This window comes from Physcomitrium patens, chromosome 9 (genome assembly GCF_059467195.1).
Source record: "Physcomitrium patens ecotype Gransden chromosome 9, ASM5946719v1, whole genome shotgun sequence".
Classification (NCBI taxonomy): domain Eukaryota; kingdom Viridiplantae; phylum Streptophyta; class Bryopsida; order Funariales; family Funariaceae; genus Physcomitrium; species Physcomitrium patens.
Window position 1 is genome coordinate 2,120,459 of NC_143418.1, and position 20,906 is coordinate 2,141,364.

The following is a 20,906-nucleotide window of genomic DNA, read 5'->3' on the forward strand; positions in this document are numbered from 1 at the left end:
TTTCCAGGTTAATGACTTGGCTCCACGAACCCATCGAATGCTGACCACATCAGCAATGTGCAGTCCTACTCAGCAATTCCCTCGTGGCAAGCCGTACGCCACGTCATCCTCAAGGTTCAACTTGACTGGGTCCCACTGTACATTAAATTCCAAGCTGGCAGTCGCGGATTGAGGCTTGGCCATTGGCTGAACCCATATATCAAAAATTAAAATCTAGCCACGTGGAGGACGCCAATTCCTTTGGAGGCGCCCAAGATCTCTACCTTTACACTGGTACATTAATTAAACCAAAAGTTCCTTATTAATTGATTTTTTAAATTATTTTTATCAAATACTTTGAAGGCTTTAGTATGATTGTTGTCGTGTAGGGTAACTTTGTTAAGTGTTTCTTCAATGGTGGTATGTTATGTTTGTATTATTGAACATAATATTATATTTGATGAAAATATTCCAAGTTTGAAGATTGTTTAGAATGGATCAATGTAAATTATGAACTTGGAATTTGCACAAAAGGCCAAAAATAAATATATGAAGTAAATAAATAATAAAAATCCTTACTTCAAATTTTGGAATCATATAACTTCTACAGATTTTTATTATGAACTGTAATTAAATTGTGATACTACAAGAAACTCAATTTTTGAACAAAGAAGTAAATTTGGTGAAAGTTGATATTCATTTCAGTATCTGGTTTTTGAGATTTTGTTTCAGAAAATTCTTTAAACGAATTCAACTTATATTGAATATTAATACTAGATTAAAATGTTTTTTAGTTTCATGAATTTCTAAAATTATGTATATATATTCTTCTTCTTCTTCTTCTGTTTTTGGAAAATTAATTTTCCTGAAATATTATAAAAAAAAATACTGATTATTCTAAGAAGCTCTGTACATAACAGTATGCTTTTCAATTTTTTTGTTTTTGTTTTTCTTGTATTTTCTTATGACTTATAACTGTGCCAAATTATTGAAATATCTGCTAGAGATTTGCATGTTTAGCTTGTGAGAGTTAATTTACTTTCACATCTCATAACTGAAAAAATATGAATATGTTTAGTGCAAATTATTCTTCAAGTAGAAAAAGTTCTGATAACTAAATATACAAATTGAAACATAGTTAGAATCAACCCAAAAATTCAAAGATCCATTGCTTTAATCAAAATTTGATTGAGAGAATGCATAATTAATTAATATATTATGAACTTAAATTATGGTGGTTTACAAGGGCAAAAAATAATCTACCAAAATTAATTAGTATGTATTAATGTACAATGAGTGTTAATAATTTTATGTGGATAATAAAAACCTTACAATCTTGTATAAAATTGTATGAATGTAGAATTGGATGTGAAATGTCTGGCACCTCTATAGATTACCATGCATTCGGGACATTGCAATTTACATAGTATTTTTAAAAAAAATATTAATTTATGTCTATGGATAAAGGAATGAAAGCAAATATTTTTAGAATTTATGATGGACATCTTTAAAAGTGGTGTCTGTTTATAATCTCTAGGAATTTCATAATATTTATTAAAACTCTACATCTTCCATAATTAATTTTACACCTTTATCAATGTGTGCTTGTGAAATTATTATATTAATAAGGGTTTTAAAATTTTATTAACTTTTCAGCACAAATTGAATGTTTTTTTTGCATATATAATATTTTTGATGAAATTATTATATTAAGTATTTATTGCACTAAGAATAAAAAATCTAACCCTTATTTTGTTTTAAACTATTGAAATTATTTTTAAAATGTTAAGCTTTGAATTGATTACTGTCAAAGTTTTTTTTTTTTTTTTTTTTTTTTTTTTTTTATTGCAAAATTGTCAGTTTAACAAATATAGAGTGTTGTAGTACTATAATGACATACAATATTATGTGCAAAATTTTGTTATTACGTATTTCAAATGTAACTTTTATAAAATGATATATATGAAATGACATATATATATATATATATATATAAGGAATATTTAGTGATATATCCTTAATTAATATTGCTACACTCTAATTAATACTTGGCACAATTGTGGGGGTTCAAGGAAGGTACGGTGCCTCTTTGTAATAGTCACACTAACCAATCAACATATAGGGTTAAGGGGCAGTACCCCTACTTGGTTCTCTAGGGACAAAGCCCCTTTAAAAAAAATAAAAAATAAAAAATAAAAAAAAATGAGTCCATTTGCAAAACCTAATTTTGAATTGAGGAGGTTTGTCTTTACACACCCTAATCTCTTAAATTGTATTTGATACATAGAATAATTTGCAACTTCTCCAAAGGACTGGTTTGGCATAGAATACACCCTTGCTAGTGAGCTTGTATGATACTTGCAGCCATAGCTATACTTGATGGAGCTTCCAACATCAACCAAAGAATGTAGCAGAGATGATTTAGGAGACTAGGATTCCAAAGACAAACCTCTTCTATACAAAATCAAATTTTACATACAATGTCAATTTTTATTTTTTTATTTATTTTTTATTTTTTTGGAAGGAATTTGTCTACAAAGATCCTCACAAGGCATTGCCCCTTCACCATGTAGAATGTATTAATTAGGGTGTAGAAATATTAATTAGAGGCGTAGCATTAATAATTTATATATATAAAAAGTTGATAAAGCCACACCCCCTTTGCCATCTCATGATTGATTTTGTCCATCCTCCATCTTCATTCTTTGTTTCTAACCCTTGTTCCTTCTCCTCCATTCCTAGCCTCCTTGTCCCTTGTTTCTAGCCCTTGTTCTTTATCTTTTGTTTCCAACCTCTCCCATCCCCATTCCTAGCCCCATTCCTTGTTCCTTGTTTCCAACCCTCCCAAAGTATATGTAGATATTTTGCAACCAAAACATATGTGAAAATTTTATTATAAAATACTATCAATAAATAATTTATAGACACATATAGATAGACACATGTAACACCATTAAATAATACAAAATACAACATAGAGAATAAGTTTTCTTACTTTGAATGAATAATATTATTCTTCAAGACTCATTTTACAATGTAAAATTAATTTTTTAAATGAATTTGATTTTTGAACATTTTTTTGTTTTAATTTTTCTATTAATTTTCTATAGCCATATAATTTATTTATTTATTTATTTATAAATTCATCATTTTTGTACTAGTAACAAATTTAGTTTCTTTCACCTATTTTTATATTTTGTGAAAGTTTATTAACTATGGCATAGATAATTCAAAACAAAGCAATGAAATTAAAAGCATTTTTTTTTTATTGTCAAAAATTTTCTTAAAAATGATACTTCAAAAAAATTCTTAAGTGACACATATAATTTTACTTAATTAGCATAAAAAATGTTCATTTGAAAAAATCCCTTAAATGGAGAAGGGGGAACAAGGGACATGAAAGGGGGCCACGAAGGGAGATGAAGATAGGAATGGATGGAATCAATCATGAGATGGCAAGGAAAGATGTGGCTTTAACAACATTAGGATGTAACTTTATCAACTCCGTTTTATATATATATATTATTTCTTTTAATTTATATTGGTGCCAATTAGCTATTTAAACCGTACAATAAGAAGTTTACATAGAGTGATTATACCGCACATAAAAAATTTAAAGCTTACATTTAAAGAAGTAGAACAACTTATACATAATTAATATCATTTTTTGTTACATTTTGTAAACTAACTTGTAATTTATGCAGTATCAGTAGATCTTCTTTGTCATAATAGAAGTAATTCATTTTTTAGAGTTTAAAATAGGATTTCGGGATCAATTCATCGTAGAATCGAACATGCAAGTCAACACGCCTCACGCTTACAGAACCAATAGCTTGACCGTGGCATCAAATTGTGGGTATGAAAGGTGGTCAATGGAATGAAAGAGTGCCTTGGAAGAAAACCAAACAAGTCGGGTCCACTTCGATGAAAAGTTTGAATCTTTTATCTCAGGAAATCCGAAGTTTTCAATTTGTCAAAATCATCTGTTCAAATTGATGCCTCCAAGAGTCATATGTTGACCACACCACTGATCACACATTGAAAGGTTGTTGAAGAAACCATACAGAAGCAATCACCTCCACCTTCGTCCTGCTTTTCATGAGTTTAAATCAAATACTTGTATTCTGAATCCAGTTGATGACGTTGTTCTGACAATGGTAAAGTATTGCAGAGTTTGACACTGGTGATCACTACACCGGATCTGCACGCAATGGTCTCTTCTTGTGGAAGAAGACTGTAAAGAAAGTTCTCACTCTCTGTTAGTTCTAGGAGGATGGCAACAAAACTGGGTGAAACAAAGGAGATCGATTTGGAAGTAGATAAATTTTGAATTAGGGAAATAGCATGAAGCCAAAAATGTCCGGTAGACAACAATGAAATCCGCTGATTAACGTGCCACAACCCACTTCAATGCTGGTCCTGTCAAGCACAGGAAATGGGGTACCACAATTGCACTTCACGAGCACCGTATCGAGAAGGTTTTTGCTTGATTTTCATGTTCCGAGAGATTGCGTAGGCTGCAGTGAAGTCATCTGTTATGCCGGTGCAGACCAATAACTTTTAACAATTTCAGGTATGCTTAACAAGGTTCAATCCTTCTTTAGCAATCCAGTCAGTGTTCCTGCCCCCAGCGAAGATATACATATCTAGCAGTGAACGTCGATCTTCAAGTGATAAGTGTGCAAGATCTCTAGCAGCAATCTCCATCTCTGGCTGCATGAAGTAGGACAGCAGGGGAAGGTTAATTGTGCACTACAGCAAAAGTCTTTTTAAAAGATAATTCCTTTGGAGCTCAGGCGGAAATTTTAAACTACTGCATGATGCAGCTTGACTAGATTATCGGGTTATATATTAAACTCGTTTAAAACGCATGATCATCCTCTTGTCGTACAACTTGAGTGGCAATTATCAATGACAGGTGGTGTTGCGTTCTATGAGTATTCTAAGGGTGTCAAATATTTGCAAGAACATGCGTATCTTAAATCAAAGCAAAACATACAAGTGATTCGCCTTTCTGCGACAATGCTGGTATGTGCAATCAAGTATACTTGAAACCACATCTGAATGAGAGCGTAACTTGACTCACACAATTCTCGGGAGGGCAGGTGCAGGAATGAACTCGAACCAATCCTTCAAGCTCCTTGTGTAATGCAACTATCTCGCCGCGCCTAAAAAGATCCTATCCGCACACAAATAAACGATTGAAGACTCTCAGAAAAATCTGGTCACGAGAACCGCATCCTGAACTCACTCCTCAATTCAGGGATTTATATCCAAAGCTAGACCACCTTCCAAAGAGAGATTTCTGTCGTCATTGATGTCTTCCATCAGTACAAAACACAATCTACGTCTGGAGCTCATGGACTTAAAATGTAGGATATACTCACCCACGTCTGTAAGAAACTTGCTCGAGTTTGAGCAGCAACAGAAGAAATAACAATGATGGCCGCCTCCTCTGCTGCCAAACCAATATTGCCAGCTAGTCCAGCAACAAACTTATCCACGCCCTCGCTCGGGAGCTCACTATTCCTGGTGAAAGTGAAACAATTTTTTTGATGAAGTCAGTATAAGAAAAACATTAATGGATATTGAAAAGAATCCAGGTTTGAAGGTTTTAATTGAATTAGTTACAATGACTGGTGAAGCAAATAATGTAACATTAGAATGTCGCAGAAGGATAAGGCTTATTCATAAAGGTGGAAATATAATTGCTCACCTAAATGCACCAAAAGAAACAAATGGAGAGCCTATTGTGTTAGATTTAGTCCGCCGTACCTCATGCATGCATCGTGGACAAGCGCAATAGCTGTCCCATAAAATACATCACGTATTCTCGCTGTATCAAGGCTGATTTGTGTTCCAAAATCACGACAAAGTTCCCGTAGCTGCGATCAAGTTGACGAGGACAAAAAAATTCACACAAGAAAAGAAATTTAGGAATAGTATGACTCACTACCTATTCTATATAAATGGTGAGTATGCTTGAAAATGGTATAAGAAATCAAGACTGCCTCACCTTGATTATGTTACCAAGCTCAAAGTCTACTCCATTCATTTTCTTCTCCAGCATATCTGAATCAAATTGGTCAAGGTTAGCCCACCATTCTTAGCACTACACGTCCTTCTTTTCTATAGAGCAAGAATAAAAAACAGCTCCCCTTCCACCTTACAAATGTGTAGATTTGGATGTTAGCACTCCAGAAAAAAGAAGATACCACAACTTACATACTGAAGAGGGAGAGAAGAAGCTTAATGAAAGGATGATTTGTGCCCTCAAGCTAGACTTCATGTTATTCAAGTGTAATCAGAAACACAGTTATGATGGAAATCACCGGAAACCTAACCTACATTTCTTATCAGTACTTGCTTGGTTGAAGGCTCCTAAATGATGACTACAATAAACCACGCACTTAGGTACCGACTGCAACTAAGATGCCAAGACTAGATACCATTCAAAACAGAATTTGTCTCTCCTTGCGCCTGTGCATATTTCTCAGTCGGCAATGTAGGTGCTGGCTCCGGATCAGGCCACCAAGGAGGTATTTGTGATTCTCTTTTTGTTCTGAACGTTGGAACTTCGGCACCGACCCCCGAGCTAGAAGGTTCCTTCTCTAAACAAGGAACCTTCACAAAATCCACATGACTGAATCCTTGAGATGTCCGGCGTTGAGCCTTCTGGAAAAGCTGACGTTCTTTATTCACGACAACCTCTTTTTCTCCCAAGCTCCGATCTCTGACTGTTCTGGGCCAGTTAAAGCCTTCATCTCGGTGCCATTTGAACTGCCTTGCCAATGTGAGAAAAAGACGAGCAAATACAACTATCATAATAGTCCATAAAAGTGTACGGCCAGTGAACTCAATAGTCGACCGCTTCACAGCTATAACCACGCAGTTATCATTCTGAACCGTCACACTGGTACGAAGTTCATTCCATGCCTGATTTCCCTCTTCCATAAAGGTCACACCAACCTGAACAATCCGATCAAACTCAAAATTCTCATCTTACAGTTGCTGCAGGCTAAGAAATTATCCTCGTGTAAAAAAAGCGATGAGGGGAACCCTTCGAGGTATGGGCGCAACATCATTATCATGAACAACATCCTTCGTCAGCTTTCTGCATTCTATTCAACTCTCCTAATTTCAGTGGGTACAATTATCTTGTAATTTTCTGTTGAGCCAATGGTGCTGAAGTGATGCGTTTTGGAAAATAGAAGGAATGAGGTCCGATGATTATTTAGAATATGCTTCAGAGGAATAAGGATGAAACAAACAATTATACTGATTGCATGCTCAAATGTCAGATGACAAAGTCTTGTACACATTCTACTAAAGCACCTTGTACACAGGTTGTATTGTCCTACCTGTCTTGCCATACGAGCTGATGACACTAGAGCTCTCTTGGTGTTCACAACTGTCTTCCCAGCCTGATGCTTCAATACTTCAAGGTTTAGCGTAATTTCCACCTTCTCATCACCACGTTGCTTCTTGACGCCAGCCAAACTTCCTAAAGTGTTCTGCCGAGAGTCATGTTTCCGTCCCCAGAGACAAAGTATTGCAACTGGAATATCACCACCAGTAGAGTGGGAAGAATTGGAAGGAGATGAATTAATTCTGAGACTTTCCGACTTTTTTCGCACTCGTAAACATCTAAATTCAGACATGGAATCAACTCCAGTAAATGCAACGCCGCTGCCACTGTGGCCTCGAACCCAAGATTTCTCACACACATCTAGAAAAGCTTGAACATCTCGAAATTTTTCAGCAAAGCCATAAGCTACCGCCGAACACATACCATGCAGCATCATGATCGCCAATGCAAGCAAGGATCAGCAATATTGCTCCAGTTCTGCTCCAAGCTTTCCTCCGACCCTTAACCTCGACAAAACAACTTCAACTTCATGTCCATGTACACACCAATTTCAGGGTTGGAAGATCAAAAGAAATAATCGCAAAAACAGCTATTCACCAACGCAGAAGCACACCGATTTAGAGCAAGCTGTATCTCAAGACGAGCATATTCAAATTAAGCAACGCACTCTATAAAAATGCAACACTCTCCACCTTAATACACGTAAAAAATTGCAAAAAAGTGATGAGGTTACGAGCGGATTTTTCTGCATAATAGAAAACTTCGAAATGCAAGATTAGAGACCGGTAATGGTGATAATTTGACGAAGGATTTCACAGCAACGGCCTCCAAATGCAACAATTCGTAAGCTCCTCTGCGGCTGATTCCTTGCCGCTGCAACCATACCAGCAGGATGAATGTATGTCCACATCCATCATATCATATTTAGCTTCCATTAGTAATCTCATTTTTAAAATTCTAAACAAGGGAACACGTTCCCATTCACGCTCCCTTCCTTTAAACCTTAGTCCCCACCCCCACAGAAATCAAAAGGGAGTCCAACACCACATACATGTGGCCTGCCACTTAGCCGCTTAGTTTGCGTGCCACTTGGCTTCACAAGGCGCCGTCTTTCGCTCTTCCACCTGGCATGCAAAATCGCCATGCCCTTTGTTGCCGAAAACCCACCCCTCGCGGAACAATCCCTTGCCTAGATCGATCACCACAGCTCACAGCGAGCTAGATCCCCACAAAGATCAATTACCCTTGTATGGAAGAGGTCGATTCCGCCAACTCGAGTGTACAGTTTAGAGACGATTTCATAGCGTCGGACGTTTTTTTGAGTACCCGTGTCGGAGTAAAGGAGCGAGAACAATTCCGCAAGGAAACGTAGAATTTGCCGAGACTTGCAGCCTGATATGGAAGCGACTGCCGCGGCTATGGCGATGCAGAAATCGCCAGGAGCTCCGAGGGCTCTGAACGAAGGCACCCAAGTGCGGGTTCCTGCGTCTCGCTCGGTGGTGTCCGGTGCGGCGTTGCCGAGATGCTCTCAACCAGCCGCCTGTCTCTCAAAAGTATGTGGCGACTGATACCCTCTCTGATTCTCTGGCTTTTCATGGATCTTGGTGTGTAGAATGTAGTGCGTGGAAACTGGTCCAGAGTAGCTTATGGTGTACTCTCCATCCATCGACACTCTTCCTGTCAGATATCTATGGGTCTTACAAATGAAACGTACCCTCGACGCGAGACCAAAGTATGTGCTGATGAGGTAGCAAAAGTAAACGGTAACTTAAGCAATGTGATCTCTGCGAGTTTTATAAGAGGTTCTCACCGATTGACATTTCCTGTAGAGAAAGATTATAAATCACGCCAACACGTCTTTTGGCTTGGAGTGATATAGAAGACATTGCGGCACTTCCGTCTGAGTGCAGATAAAGTGCGGTTTGTGACGCATATGTTAGTGGTAGATGATGTCAATTCGCTTAACTTAAAGTAAGTCTGGGACATATCTTCTAACCTGTTGAAGCACGATGGATTGTTGAGGTAGAGGATTCGAGGTTCTATTCGTTGAGGTTACTACTTGCACTTGATTCAACCCTTTGGGTAGGGAAACATTTGTCCCCGATCCCCTAATCGGTGCCAATCAAACGAAGACGTCGAAAGCAAATATGATCAAATGTTTCACAATGGTACATCAAATATTGCGTTACGTCTTTACATTTGACTTCGTATCCCATATCTGAAGGTTCATTTCGTGTTTGCAGGCAACACAAACTTCAAAGTGGACCGGAAACTGGAAACCCGAGAAATTGGCAAAGCTTAGAGAGGCAAATCCTTTTGCCAGCTTCCGCAGAGGTCTGAAGATGCCGCATGGTGCGCGAGCTGACTCTCAATCTTTGCAAGATGAGCAGGTGAAAACGGGGCAGCCAGGCACCCAGAAACAGAGCGTGCCATCGAAGATTGTGGATCGCAAGGAAAGCTCAACCCCTAAGGAGCACATGAAAGCATGGAAAGAAGAGATCACTAGCATGGTAAGCTTTAACCTCAATCCATGCTTTTAGGGTGCTAATTCCACAGCCAATGCTGTGGTATACCTGAGAAAATTCTGACAATTGATGCGATTGCGGCAGCTGGGTGGTAAAGAGGGCAACTGGGAAGACTCTAAATGGTTCCAATCACAGATTGACAAGCGTTGCGTCGACAACATGAGGATGCTCACCGTGGATGCAGTAAACACAGCCAAGGCAGGGCATCCTGGCTTGCCTCTTGGTATGGCGGAGGTGGGATACGTCTTGTGGCGCTACGTCATGAAGTTTAACCCCAAGAACCCCAACTGGTTCAACCGTGACCGTTTTGTGCTCAGTGCCGGCCATGGATGTCTTCTGCAGTACATTACGTTGCATCTCTCTGGCTACGATTCTGTACAGGTAATCGATTGGGGAAAACTCATTATCGACCATTGTTGTATGAAATATGTGAGCTTTGAAGTATACCTCAACTTGAGGCGGGGAATTGTTAAAAAGACTGGTTACCTTTGATGCAGATCGAAGACTTAAAGCGCCTCTGTCAGATTGGCAGTCGAACCCCCGGTCACCCCGAGAATGTTACGACTGACGGTATCGAAGTCACCACCGGTCCGCTTGGTCAAGGAGTGGCAAATGCAGTTGGATTGGCATTAGCGGAGAAGCATTTGGCTGCTCGCTTCAATAAGCACGACGGCAAAATCGTTGACCATCGAACGTGTGTAAACCCAAAACCGTCAACCTCTCTGGATTGTCGGCCCTCTGCACAAAACAACTGATTTCATTGAACCTTGCATCTAGAAAGTACTAACGATCTAGAAATGCTGGTGTTGCAGGTTCTGCATCATGGGTGATGGGTGTGCGATGGAGGGGATCACTAACGAGGCCGCGTCGCTCGCAGCTCATTGGAAGCTCAACAAGCTCACAGTGATTTATGATGACAACCACAACACCATTGACGGAGACACATCTCTGGCATTCTCGGAGGATGTCGGCGCAAGGTTTGAGGCGTTGGGCTGGAACCGTGTCGTCATTGACAACATCTATCATGACATTGACTCTTTCAAAGAAGCCGTCCTCAACTTCGCAGGCAAGAGTGATAAGCCGACCTTCATTCAAGTGAAATCACGCATCGGACGGGAGTCAGTGAAGGAGAACACCGCTAAAGCTCACCACGGCACCTTTGACGAGGACGATGTGAAGCATATGCACAAGAACCTCAAATGGGAGAACCGTGAGCCATTCTACGTCATCCCTCAAGTTTACGAGTAAGTTTGAATCCTTACTATCTACGTTCACTTGTCTGAAATTAGAATTCATATTACAATCCTTTGTGAACTTGTCCTTCCTGAACTGTGCCGATATTGTTTTCTGTCTGTTAGAGAGTTTACAGATCATGCAAAACACGGTATATCGGAGGAAGAAGAGTGGAACGAGGCGTTGGAAGATTATTCGAAAAAGTATCCGGAAGAAGCTCGCAATTTTAAGGAGCTCATCAGCGGCGAGCTCCCCAAGGACTGGGAGAAAGCTATTCCTGTAAAATCTCTTGCCTCTTCGATAATTTGAATCTATATTTTACATTTTTTTCGTGTTCAAGAACTCTAACTTTGCATACGCCGTGGGGGCTTCTGTTTGCTGCAGCATTTTCCAGAGGACGAGAAGATTGACGCAACCCGGGGATACTCGGAGACATGCTTGAACGCCGTGGCAAAGGTGTTGCCTGGCTTGATCGGTGGGAGTGCCGACCTTGCGAGCTCAAACAAGGTCTACATGAAAGACTTTCCTGACTTCTCCGCCGAAACACCCGAGGGTCGCAACATCCGGTATGGCATCCGCGAGCACGCCATGGCTGGCATTTCCAACGGGCTTGCTCTCCACAACTCGGGTTTAATCCCCATAGCTGCAACTTTTTTGATATTCAGCGATTACATGAAGAACTCAATGCGCCTGTCCGCCTTGAGTGAAGCTGGTGTGATCTACATCCTGACACACGACTCAATTGGACTAGGAGAAGATGGACCAACACATCAGCCTGTAGAGCAATTAGCTGGGTTAAGAGCCATCCCTGGAATGTATGTTTTGCGACCCGCCGATGCTAAAGAAGTAGCGGGTGCGTACAAGGTTGCAATCTCCCGGCGGCATGCGCCAACGGTCCTGTCTCTCTCTCGCCAAAAAGTGGCGGCCAATGTTGGTGGTACTTCTGCCGAGGGCGTGTTAAAGGGTGGCTATGTCGTAAGTGACAATACTGATGAGAACAGCCTCCCAGAGCTCATCTTGATTGGAACAGGCACAGAGCTCGCCCTGTGCGAGAAATCTGCTGAGACTCTACGGCAAGAAGGAAAGAAAGTTCGTGTCGTCTCCCTTGTGTGCTGGCAATTGTTTGATCAGCAACCAGAGGAGTACCGAGAGAAAATTTTGCCTTCTGCAATGGAGAAGCGAATCAGTGTCGAAGCTGGGTCCCCTTTCGGATGGCGTGAGTACGTTGGCTCCAAGGGTAAAATCTTGGCTGTCTACACGTTCGGTTGCAGCGGCGCATACACGAAAGTCTTCGAGAAATATGGGTTCACAGCAGAGAATATTACTGATGTCGCCCAGAAACTTCTAACGGAAACGGAAACCAGAAACCAAAACTAAAATAATCATTTTCGCGAAATCCAGATGGAAACAAACACGTACGAGGTTTATAGGCCATTCGCCTGCAACATCTTTGAAAATGAGTGACACGTGAACGAAAGTCCTATTGTTAAAGTAGATTGCCAGAATTGAGCAGTGGAAAAATCTGATGCAATTGTCCAGACTGCCACATATTGATATTTAGTTTCATGCAGAGAGCTTCGTAGTGTAACACGAGCCGGATAATGATTTGTATTTACATTTTCATTGAACGATCGTTGCGTACAGTTTGTCCCCACCTCTTAGTTCAAAACCAAATGACTAGCTTCCAAACTGTTCCAACTTCAGACATGTTCCACATGTTTTAGCTTCCAAATCCTCTAACTCTACATTCCCGTCCATTAGTCTTCGCAGTGTGTCATGTCAGGAATGCTTGTCTCTGACAGAATGATTCAGATCGTGAGTTTTCATCAACTCACATCCTCCATCCTGGTATATATATATATATATATATATATATATATTTTCATATAGGAAATTCACGACGAGAACTAATCATCTTCGCCGCTTTCTCCCACGCCCACCGGTTCTAAGTTAAACAATCTGCGCGAGCCGTTACTCTGATCTTCAAGTTGATATGCAAGTTTTCAACTCAAAAAGAGGCTCTGTTTAATTTTCATGTGATCATCCCCTAACTCTGCGTCACACAAACCAGTCCGCGGCAGCTGCTTCATAGTAGTCCTCCAACTCCGTAAAGTTGTCACGGATCATGATCTGCTGTTTACGAGAGTTACTGATTTAATCAAGGTAACAAATGACCATGTACGTTCCGAAAACGATGAGCAACAATCAAGAGACCCATCCACCAGCTTTTACACAAAGATAGGTAGATGACTATAACCTTGAGATTCTACAGAAGCATCAAAACTGAGGAGAGAGAAAGAGTCTCCAAGTGAAGTACGTGTATATTCAGTTGAAAGGTACTGGAGGAGGCTCCTGAACTGAACAAAGAAATATTTCAATCTAGGTAGTTGAGGATAAATGCATATTCAATTTCTACATTGACTGCTGGCAGACCTTTATTGTGCCACCGCTCCCTCAGGCCAGTCCCTAACAACCAACTAGCGGTCAAGAAGACCACAAATATAGTCTCTTTCTCTGCCAGTTAACTTCAATTAAAAATTGCCCAAGCCATAGTAGGTGGACACTATCTTCGTGTACCGACTCAACACAGCTGTTCACAGAGCCAACACCACCTTCTACTGGTTCAACCACAGGCTATGCATTTTCCGGAACTTTCCTGCAGAAAATCATCATTCCCAACTAGGAGAAGAATAGTTGACACGAGAAAGGGCAACATGGTTAATAGGGTACGAAAATCGATTCAATCAGCTCCTGAAGTGGTGCAAGCTCCTTCTTGTCGATCAGCGAAAACTCCTATATAATAGAAAGATCAGGTCAGTCAACAGTATGGGGAACTAAATTCTGATGTTTAAGCAACTTCGATGTTGAAGTAAAGAGGTTCCTCGTACAACAAGTCAATGAACACTCTCACAATGGACCAACATAATCCTATGTATACATCACTACACTAGTATCGAAAAAATGGAATGGTGGCAAGGAGCAGTACATGGGTGAAAAGGATAAAATGCTTGAAGCAGGTATTCAGATGGGCCTCTTCTTTGAGACTGACAATCTTCTGAAAGTGTGAGTGGTATATATGAGCATAAACCCGAAACAGTCTCTTAAAAATAGTCTTCACAACGTCCCTGAAGTTCGAAGGAAACGGAGCCCCTACAATGCCAAACGAAGCACTGTTGTAAAATAGAAAGTTTTTTGACACAAGTCAAATCCAACAGCTGAAATTCCAAATTTGCAAAGCACTTACAATACTTTAAACGGGCCCCAATTATTGGCAGCTTCTCTACACAAATAACTAATCGTTAAGATAGTGGAGTAGGAGGAGGCCACATAACATCCGTGTGAATATACGGATCACCACCAGTTATAAAGATGGAAACTTGTTGTTTGCGATCCTAGCCTAACTCTGCACTCCCTCATTGAGTTCTCCGATAAGTTTGTTAAGATTGTGATAATTTATCATACGTGCAGGTAAACCACTCGAAACGAAAACATTGGAAATTTGGCGAGACCTATTTTTTGAGGAAATATGGCTTCATCGTCAAGCTGTCCTTCTATCCAGTCCATTAGATATTCCACATACTTTGGTGCCGAAACTTCCAAAGGTTTCTTTATCGTAACCCCGTCAGCCCATCGATACTCATACCTGTCCCATAATCACGTTGCATCCATACACTCAAGACACACTCGCTACCAGGCGGGAGATTTAAGTCTCTCCCATTTCCGTTTTCAAATTTGCAAAGAACAAACATATTCGCCAAGATAGGAAACGATAATTCAACTATCAAGATTTAAACAAAAAAAAAAGGGGGAGCTACAAAGAAGTTTCTTCGAAAAGTACTGCACATATGGAAACGCAAAAAAAAGTTTGAATTTGTACTTGGGTCCAGCAGACATAGTAGGGCAGTTCTCGGGAGTGCAAAACTCTGTCAGGGTTCCATAGAGTAAATTCACCTGGTTGAAAAAATCCACAGCTGCCCCACACCGTGTAGCAACATAATGAGAGGCATAGCCAAATTCGTCATGTAAAGGATAAGACATGCACTTGACATTTGCACCCTAGGCAACCTTGTGTGCAGGAGAAATTTCGGAGTAAGCTGTATTTTTATACAACAGCCAACTGTGACATGCCACCAATATCTCGAACGAGGTAGCACAAATTACAGACTTGATCAAATTCTCTGTAAGTGCTTTAAGAATTACACTGCTAGTTTTTTACTAAAAACGTCAAAAATGTTCGCCAGGAGATGTGAAACCTATGAGCCAGCCAAATTGAAAGCCCAACACATAGGCCGAGAGCAGAAAATTCGGGACAATCAGGGCTTACTGTTGACAGCCAACCACTCGTAGAGATCTTCACCGGGAGGGAGGCGAACAGCCTCTCGCAAGTTTCCACTACCGAGTGTGGCATCAATGTGCTTGCGCAGAGCAGCCCCCTGCAGGCGAGCACCCAACGACAATCCGAAATTGAGCGCCTCTAATTTTCCCTCAGCAGTAAATCACAATTAAATTGACCTATACATCACTCCAGAAACACAGTAACAGCTCGCTGATCGCTCATACCTTACTCCCGGACGGAGTACTTTTCTTTGGACGGAACGTACGTTGATTCCTGAATCCAAAACAAAACACCAACGTTAGCAAACAAATTCAATCCAACAAAAATCCCCCCACCCAAACCACTCCAACCCACGTCCCATCAGCCCTAAATCACACTCGAATCACTCCAAAACGCGCAAAAAAAATCACCAGTCTCACGAAACCCACGACCAAAAACCCTCACACCGCACCTGCCCAGCCCAAAAAGACTCATGGCTTTCAGCGCAGCCGTGTCTCCCCCCCCCCCCCCCCCCCCCACCAAACGTAATGTTTAATCTGCCGATCGTGATTTCGCGCCTCCCTCACTCGTCTCACACACACCGTCGGAATTCCGCACACCAACCCCAAGTACACTAACACAAATCCTTCTTCAGTCGTGGGGCTTCAAATCCCGACTTCCTGCACTGCAGATCTCGAACCGAAGCTCGAAATGGGTGCCGGGAAAAATTCATGGTGTAGTGCGTGGAGCGAGGAATCGGGGGGGGGGGGGGGGGGGGATCCCGCACCACCCTATAATAACCACTCCCGCCCTTGGGCTTGGACTCCCTCCCTCCCCAAATTGGCGGGCCCGCCACTGCGCACCCTAAAGCGATGCTCCCGATGCCGTACACCATCGATCGCGCGCCTGATGCTCCCGATGCCGTACACGGCCATGTGAAAACTTCGCCAGATGGATAGATGGATGATAGATGATAGATGACTGCGACCTGGTTTCAAGCGGGCGGAAACTTCACAACCCCCCCCCCCCGCCACAGCAGATCGAAAGCGACACCGCGTCACATCCCCGCCTGGTCTTGCTGACGGGGCCTACGCCACTTCGGCCCTCCTTCCCTCCCTCCCTCCTTCCCTCCCTCCCGACCGCCATGTCAGCATCGTGATGGCAGCAGCGCCGGTGGGTCGGTTTTAGGCCGACGATTCGTTCGCGGGGCTCCTCGTAGACCCGGCCTAGGGGTTCGACCCTGCACACCCTCCCCCAGGAACCCCCGGTCTGGAAATAAGGGTATGTGCTCAAATTCTTTGCTAATACAATAAAAATGTATGCTAATTTATAAAATATAAGCTTTGGCATTATATAAAACATATATTATCATACTCGAAAAAAAATTCATATGAATTTATTGATATTAATAAATAAATGACCGAATATAGTGACATATAAATATAAATTTTAAATATTCACTAAATAAATATATTTTATATATTCTAAAATTTATTCAATATTATAAATATATATCCTAATACTTTAGAAGAAAATTTTATTAAAATTTATTTATTTATTTATTTAAAGGCATATATTTATGTAAGTTAAATATATGCAATAAATATTACATTTATATATGTACATATATAAATTTAAGTGTGAAATCTTGTTGTTATTATCTTTTTACCTTTTATTTCTTAATCTGAATATTATTTTAATTATCTTTATTATTACCTTCAAATTTATTTTTAAAAATTAGCATATAGTAGAAAAACAAAGGCTTCTAATCTCAACATTTTGCACCATGGTATAATCTAAAGTATTCTAATTTTGTAAATTTTTAACAAGAGATTAAAGAATCAGTTTATTATTATTATTATTATTATACTATGGCTTTTCTGTAAGTTATTGGGTATAGCATATTTACAAAAATAGCATGCATAATCCATGAAAGATGGTGCAAATTGAACTAGTAGAAAGTTTCTTGAGAATTTTGTGCTTTAAGCAACCAACTACCGTTTCTTGAAGTGGTTTAAAGATATCTTGTATAAAAATGTAACAAACTTTGTTAATCCTTTCTTAAATAATAGCTTCTACTTTCACTAGTCTTTTAAATTTATACAATGAATAATTATGCAACTCTTTAATTGAGACATCAACCAGTCTATTATTCTTTTTAATTTACAAAGATTTTTTTTCTAAATGAAAACAATTGGTAGTATGTCATTAAATAATATTTTTTACATATTCTAATATATTTATAATTTATTTATAATAATACATGATTATATGTATTTTTATTTCTATTTCTAAGATTTATACATAAAAATAGATTAAGTTTTTTACAAAAAAATTAGAAAGAATTTTTATCTATTTATTTTATTTATTAATATACTAATTTATATAAATAGCATGTAAATTTATTTTTCTAAAAGTAGAACTAAAAAATATTTAAATTCTTTTTCATGTTTTAAGAATATTTTATTTTACCATGGAATATAATTACCAAAAATAAATAATATATCTATTACATTTTTATTGCTTTTAGAAGTAGTTATATCAAATATTCACCTTTTATATCAAAAGAGGTGCGGCTGCATCAATGAAGAAGTTGCATAGAACAACCAACAAGTGACAATATTTTGCAAAATATCTTTGCAAGATTACAAATAACTTATTTAGTGGATGTTTTGTCTAGTAAATGGATCAAGTGTTTTCAAGGGGGAAATTTAGTAAAACATGCAAAATATTCAATTCAATAAGGTGCTCCAAGAGATTGTTAGGTGCATCTTGCAATAACAAAAAGAAACTACTCTAGTTAATTTGTATGTCATTTTTTAACTCCATACTACAACAAGACATGGATAGCTTGGCATAAGGATGTACTATAGATCTCTTGTGCATTGTTGATCTTAATCCTCTGCATTTGCTTGTGCAAAAATTGTCATAGACATAGGACTTTGGTGGGTATTACATGAAATCCAAGACAATCTGTATGCTTTGGCCTTATAGTCTTGCTACATCATTAACAACAAAAGTTTTATTCCAAAGAGTTAGAACTTCGACATGAATTATCTTTTGCTCTAGTCCATTTCCATATTCAAACAACAACTTTGTACCAACAACAAATATTTCTATGCACTTGTTGGTCGCTTTGAGAATCATCCAATATTTGCTAATAACAATTGTTGCCTTTAAGTAGCCATGGCATATCAAGTAATTATCTATTTCATACATCTTGGTATTTATAGGAATGGAGCATCCCTTCATAATATACAAAGAACTGTGGGGATATTATAATGGATTGTTGTCTCATGCACAAAGTGAGTTTTTAAGGCTTCGTGTGATGTAAAAAAGCAATAGATGTATTGGCCAAATGCTGAACAAGGGAAGGAGATATTTGCGGTGCTGCTAATAGAAGACTTACTTGGTTGTGTTGATTTTTTGGATGGAACAACTCTACTACTTTATCAAAATCCAACAACCAATGGGTCCTTGTATTAGGACATAAAACACATGTATTCAATATCTCTCTAAGTGGTATGTGACCTTGACCAAGTAATAAATTATTGCTTTCTATTTTGGTTGGTCTGACTCCACCATGTATGAAAGCACTTTTTTGTACAATCACATTAAAAGCTATTTCAATAAACGAGAATACTTATTGGTTGATTCAGTGTATAGGGAATTGATCATTTCTTCATAACACCCAAAAAAAATTTAGGATATGGAAATAGATTGTTTTCTTATACACAAAGCATGTCACTAAGGCTCTTTGTGATAAACATATATATATATATATATATATATATATATTTGAACTGTGTAAAAAAAATTTAAATATATGCCTTAAAATAAATATCTAAGTTTTTTTTAGAAATTTTAAAAAATTAAAAAATAAAAACATAAAATTCAAATAACAAACATCACAAATGATGCATTATAGATACTATTGAAGTATGCATTGAACAATGATCAATCTACACACATGTATACTGCATATATCTGATGTATTACAATAAAAAAATATAAATATAAATAAATAAATACTAATATAACACAAATATATATGTATATATATATATATATTTCAAATTAAATTAAAATTTTTAATGAAATATATTTTATGAATGTGATGCTACCAATTATCAATAAAGCATGACATGGTGTTTCTATTAAACATTTTAGTATGACTTTCCTCACATTATTTGACAATCAAAGGTGGATTGCCATATGGCAATTTAGTATAAAATGAATTTCCTTGAAAATTTTGAGTATAACATGCAGTGCTGTATGGCAATAAACTTGGCACTTGTGATGCTACGTGGTAGTGTGCATCACTGGCAGATGATGTGGCCTAGGCGATGTGCACTGCCTTGTGGCTCTAAAATTGGAGATATATTTAAACATGGTTCAGTTATTATTTTAGAGACCTTAGATCTCATACCAAACTTGGCACTTTTGCTAAGTTAGCAAGTTTGAGTTTGTTGAGGGGCTAAAAGTTGCAGCAAAAGTGGAACATAGAGGCCAAGACTGGTCACAATAAGATTTGGTGCTAATAGTTGAAGAGCAAGAAGTTGAAGATAAACAAGACCTAGGAATTTGAGTTTTTGAGTAAGTAAGACAAGGAGGAACTTTTGACTAGTTCAAAGACTAACACAATATAGTAGAATTAGGGAGGGAGTTAGGTTGAGGTCTAGCTCAAGGGCTGTGCATAACGTTGTATTAGATTTTAGCAAAACAACTACATTTCAAGAACATTTCTCTATTTTCAAAATCTATTACCATGACCTTCTTGCAACATGCTATTAATAACGAATAATGATTATGCTTGTATCAAAATCAGTGCATTGTGAATAATATGTCTACTTTTTGTGCATCAGAATGTTAACATTATCATAATGTATTAGTATTCAGAGAATAGAAAGTTGTATACAACACCAGTAAAATCATGAATATGCATAAAATAACAAAGGCATGTCATACTATCACCAAAATTTTGTTCTCAACACTACACCAGTGCATTGTTATTGAAAAACATACAAACAATCCATATATATATATATAGATATTGACACAAAATGAAAATACAAAGCTCAATTCCACACTAAAGCTAAACATGACTTCTACTTATGAAAAATCTTATTGTAACAAAATTACTACCAAAACCAAAAGAGTTTTTATTGATACATGTGAACAGGTGAATTTAAAAAATCCTTTTTCAAAGATATGGAGGATTGGAATTTCGTTACCGAAAAAGAGTTAAATCCTTTAAAAATCACATCAACATCATGCTACTACATATGAAAACACTGTTCTTACTGTTGTCCAATACATTTTGAACCAATTCGTGACAAATAATCAGTTGGAATGACACATTCATGGTATACAAAAAAAAAAAGCAAAATATATATATATATATATATATATATTGTGACATCAAATCAGCACTTGTAGAAGCTAATTACAGTCATCGGCAGCCCAACATAACAACAATGCGAGA

The 20,906-nt window shown here is 38.4% G+C and overlaps 3 protein-coding genes and 1 long non-coding RNA gene across 9 annotated transcripts; 2 read left to right on the forward strand and 2 right to left on the reverse strand.

The window, feature by feature from the left end:
• Positions 1–1,792: 1,792 nt before the first annotated feature.
• Positions 1,793–8,249, reverse strand: LOC112286926 (uncharacterized). Of its 6 annotated transcripts, none has more exons than XM_073536324.2 (9): positions 8,132–8,180; positions 7,772–7,848; positions 7,341–7,483; positions 6,429–6,948; positions 5,996–6,051; positions 5,755–5,864; positions 5,367–5,508; positions 5,066–5,158; positions 3,587–4,692 (listed from the first exon to the last, which is right to left on the reverse strand). In XM_073536324.2, exons 2-9 carry the CDS (start codon positions 7,782–7,784, stop codon positions 4,549–4,551), a joined length of 1,221 nt encoding a protein of 406 aa, XP_073392425.1. In that variant the 5' UTR covers positions 7,785–7,848; positions 8,132–8,180; the 3' UTR covers positions 3,587–4,548. The 6 variants fall into 6 exon arrangements, 5 of the variants coding, with proteins under 5 accessions (XP_073392425.1, XP_073392423.1, XP_024385111.1 ...); XM_073536322.2 differs by having other exon boundaries at positions 7,341–7,537; XM_024529343.3 differs by having other exon boundaries at positions 7,772–7,873; positions 8,132–8,167.
• Positions 3,888–7,192, forward strand: LOC149988328 (uncharacterized). Its single transcript, XR_016504666.1, has 2 exons — positions 3,888–4,024; positions 4,151–7,192. It is a non-coding gene; the product is annotated as an uncharacterized LOC149988328 (long non-coding RNA).
• A 261-nt stretch (positions 8,250–8,510) lies between the features above and the next one.
• LOC112286925 (transketolase, chloroplastic) lies at positions 8,511–12,760 on the forward strand. Its single transcript, XM_024529336.3, has 7 exons — positions 8,511–8,901; positions 9,592–9,858; positions 9,958–10,254; positions 10,371–10,567; positions 10,686–11,117; positions 11,232–11,385; positions 11,491–12,760. The coding sequence occupies exons 1-7, from the start codon at positions 8,746–8,748 to the stop codon at positions 12,481–12,483; spliced, it is 2,496 nt and encodes an 831-aa protein (XP_024385104.1). The 5' UTR covers positions 8,511–8,745; the 3' UTR covers positions 12,484–12,760.
• Positions 12,761–13,409: 649 nt separating this feature from the next.
• Positions 13,410–16,186, reverse strand: LOC112286928 (MOB kinase activator-like 1A). The gene is made up of 7 exons (XM_024529344.3): positions 15,894–16,186; positions 15,667–15,715; positions 15,431–15,539; positions 14,984–15,077; positions 14,616–14,749; positions 14,093–14,256; positions 13,410–13,899 (listed from the first exon to the last, which is right to left on the reverse strand). Exons 1-7 carry the CDS (start codon positions 15,914–15,916, stop codon positions 13,825–13,827), a joined length of 648 nt encoding a protein of 215 aa, XP_024385112.1. The 5' UTR covers positions 15,917–16,186; the 3' UTR covers positions 13,410–13,824.
• Positions 16,187–20,906: the final 4,720 nt, after the last annotated feature.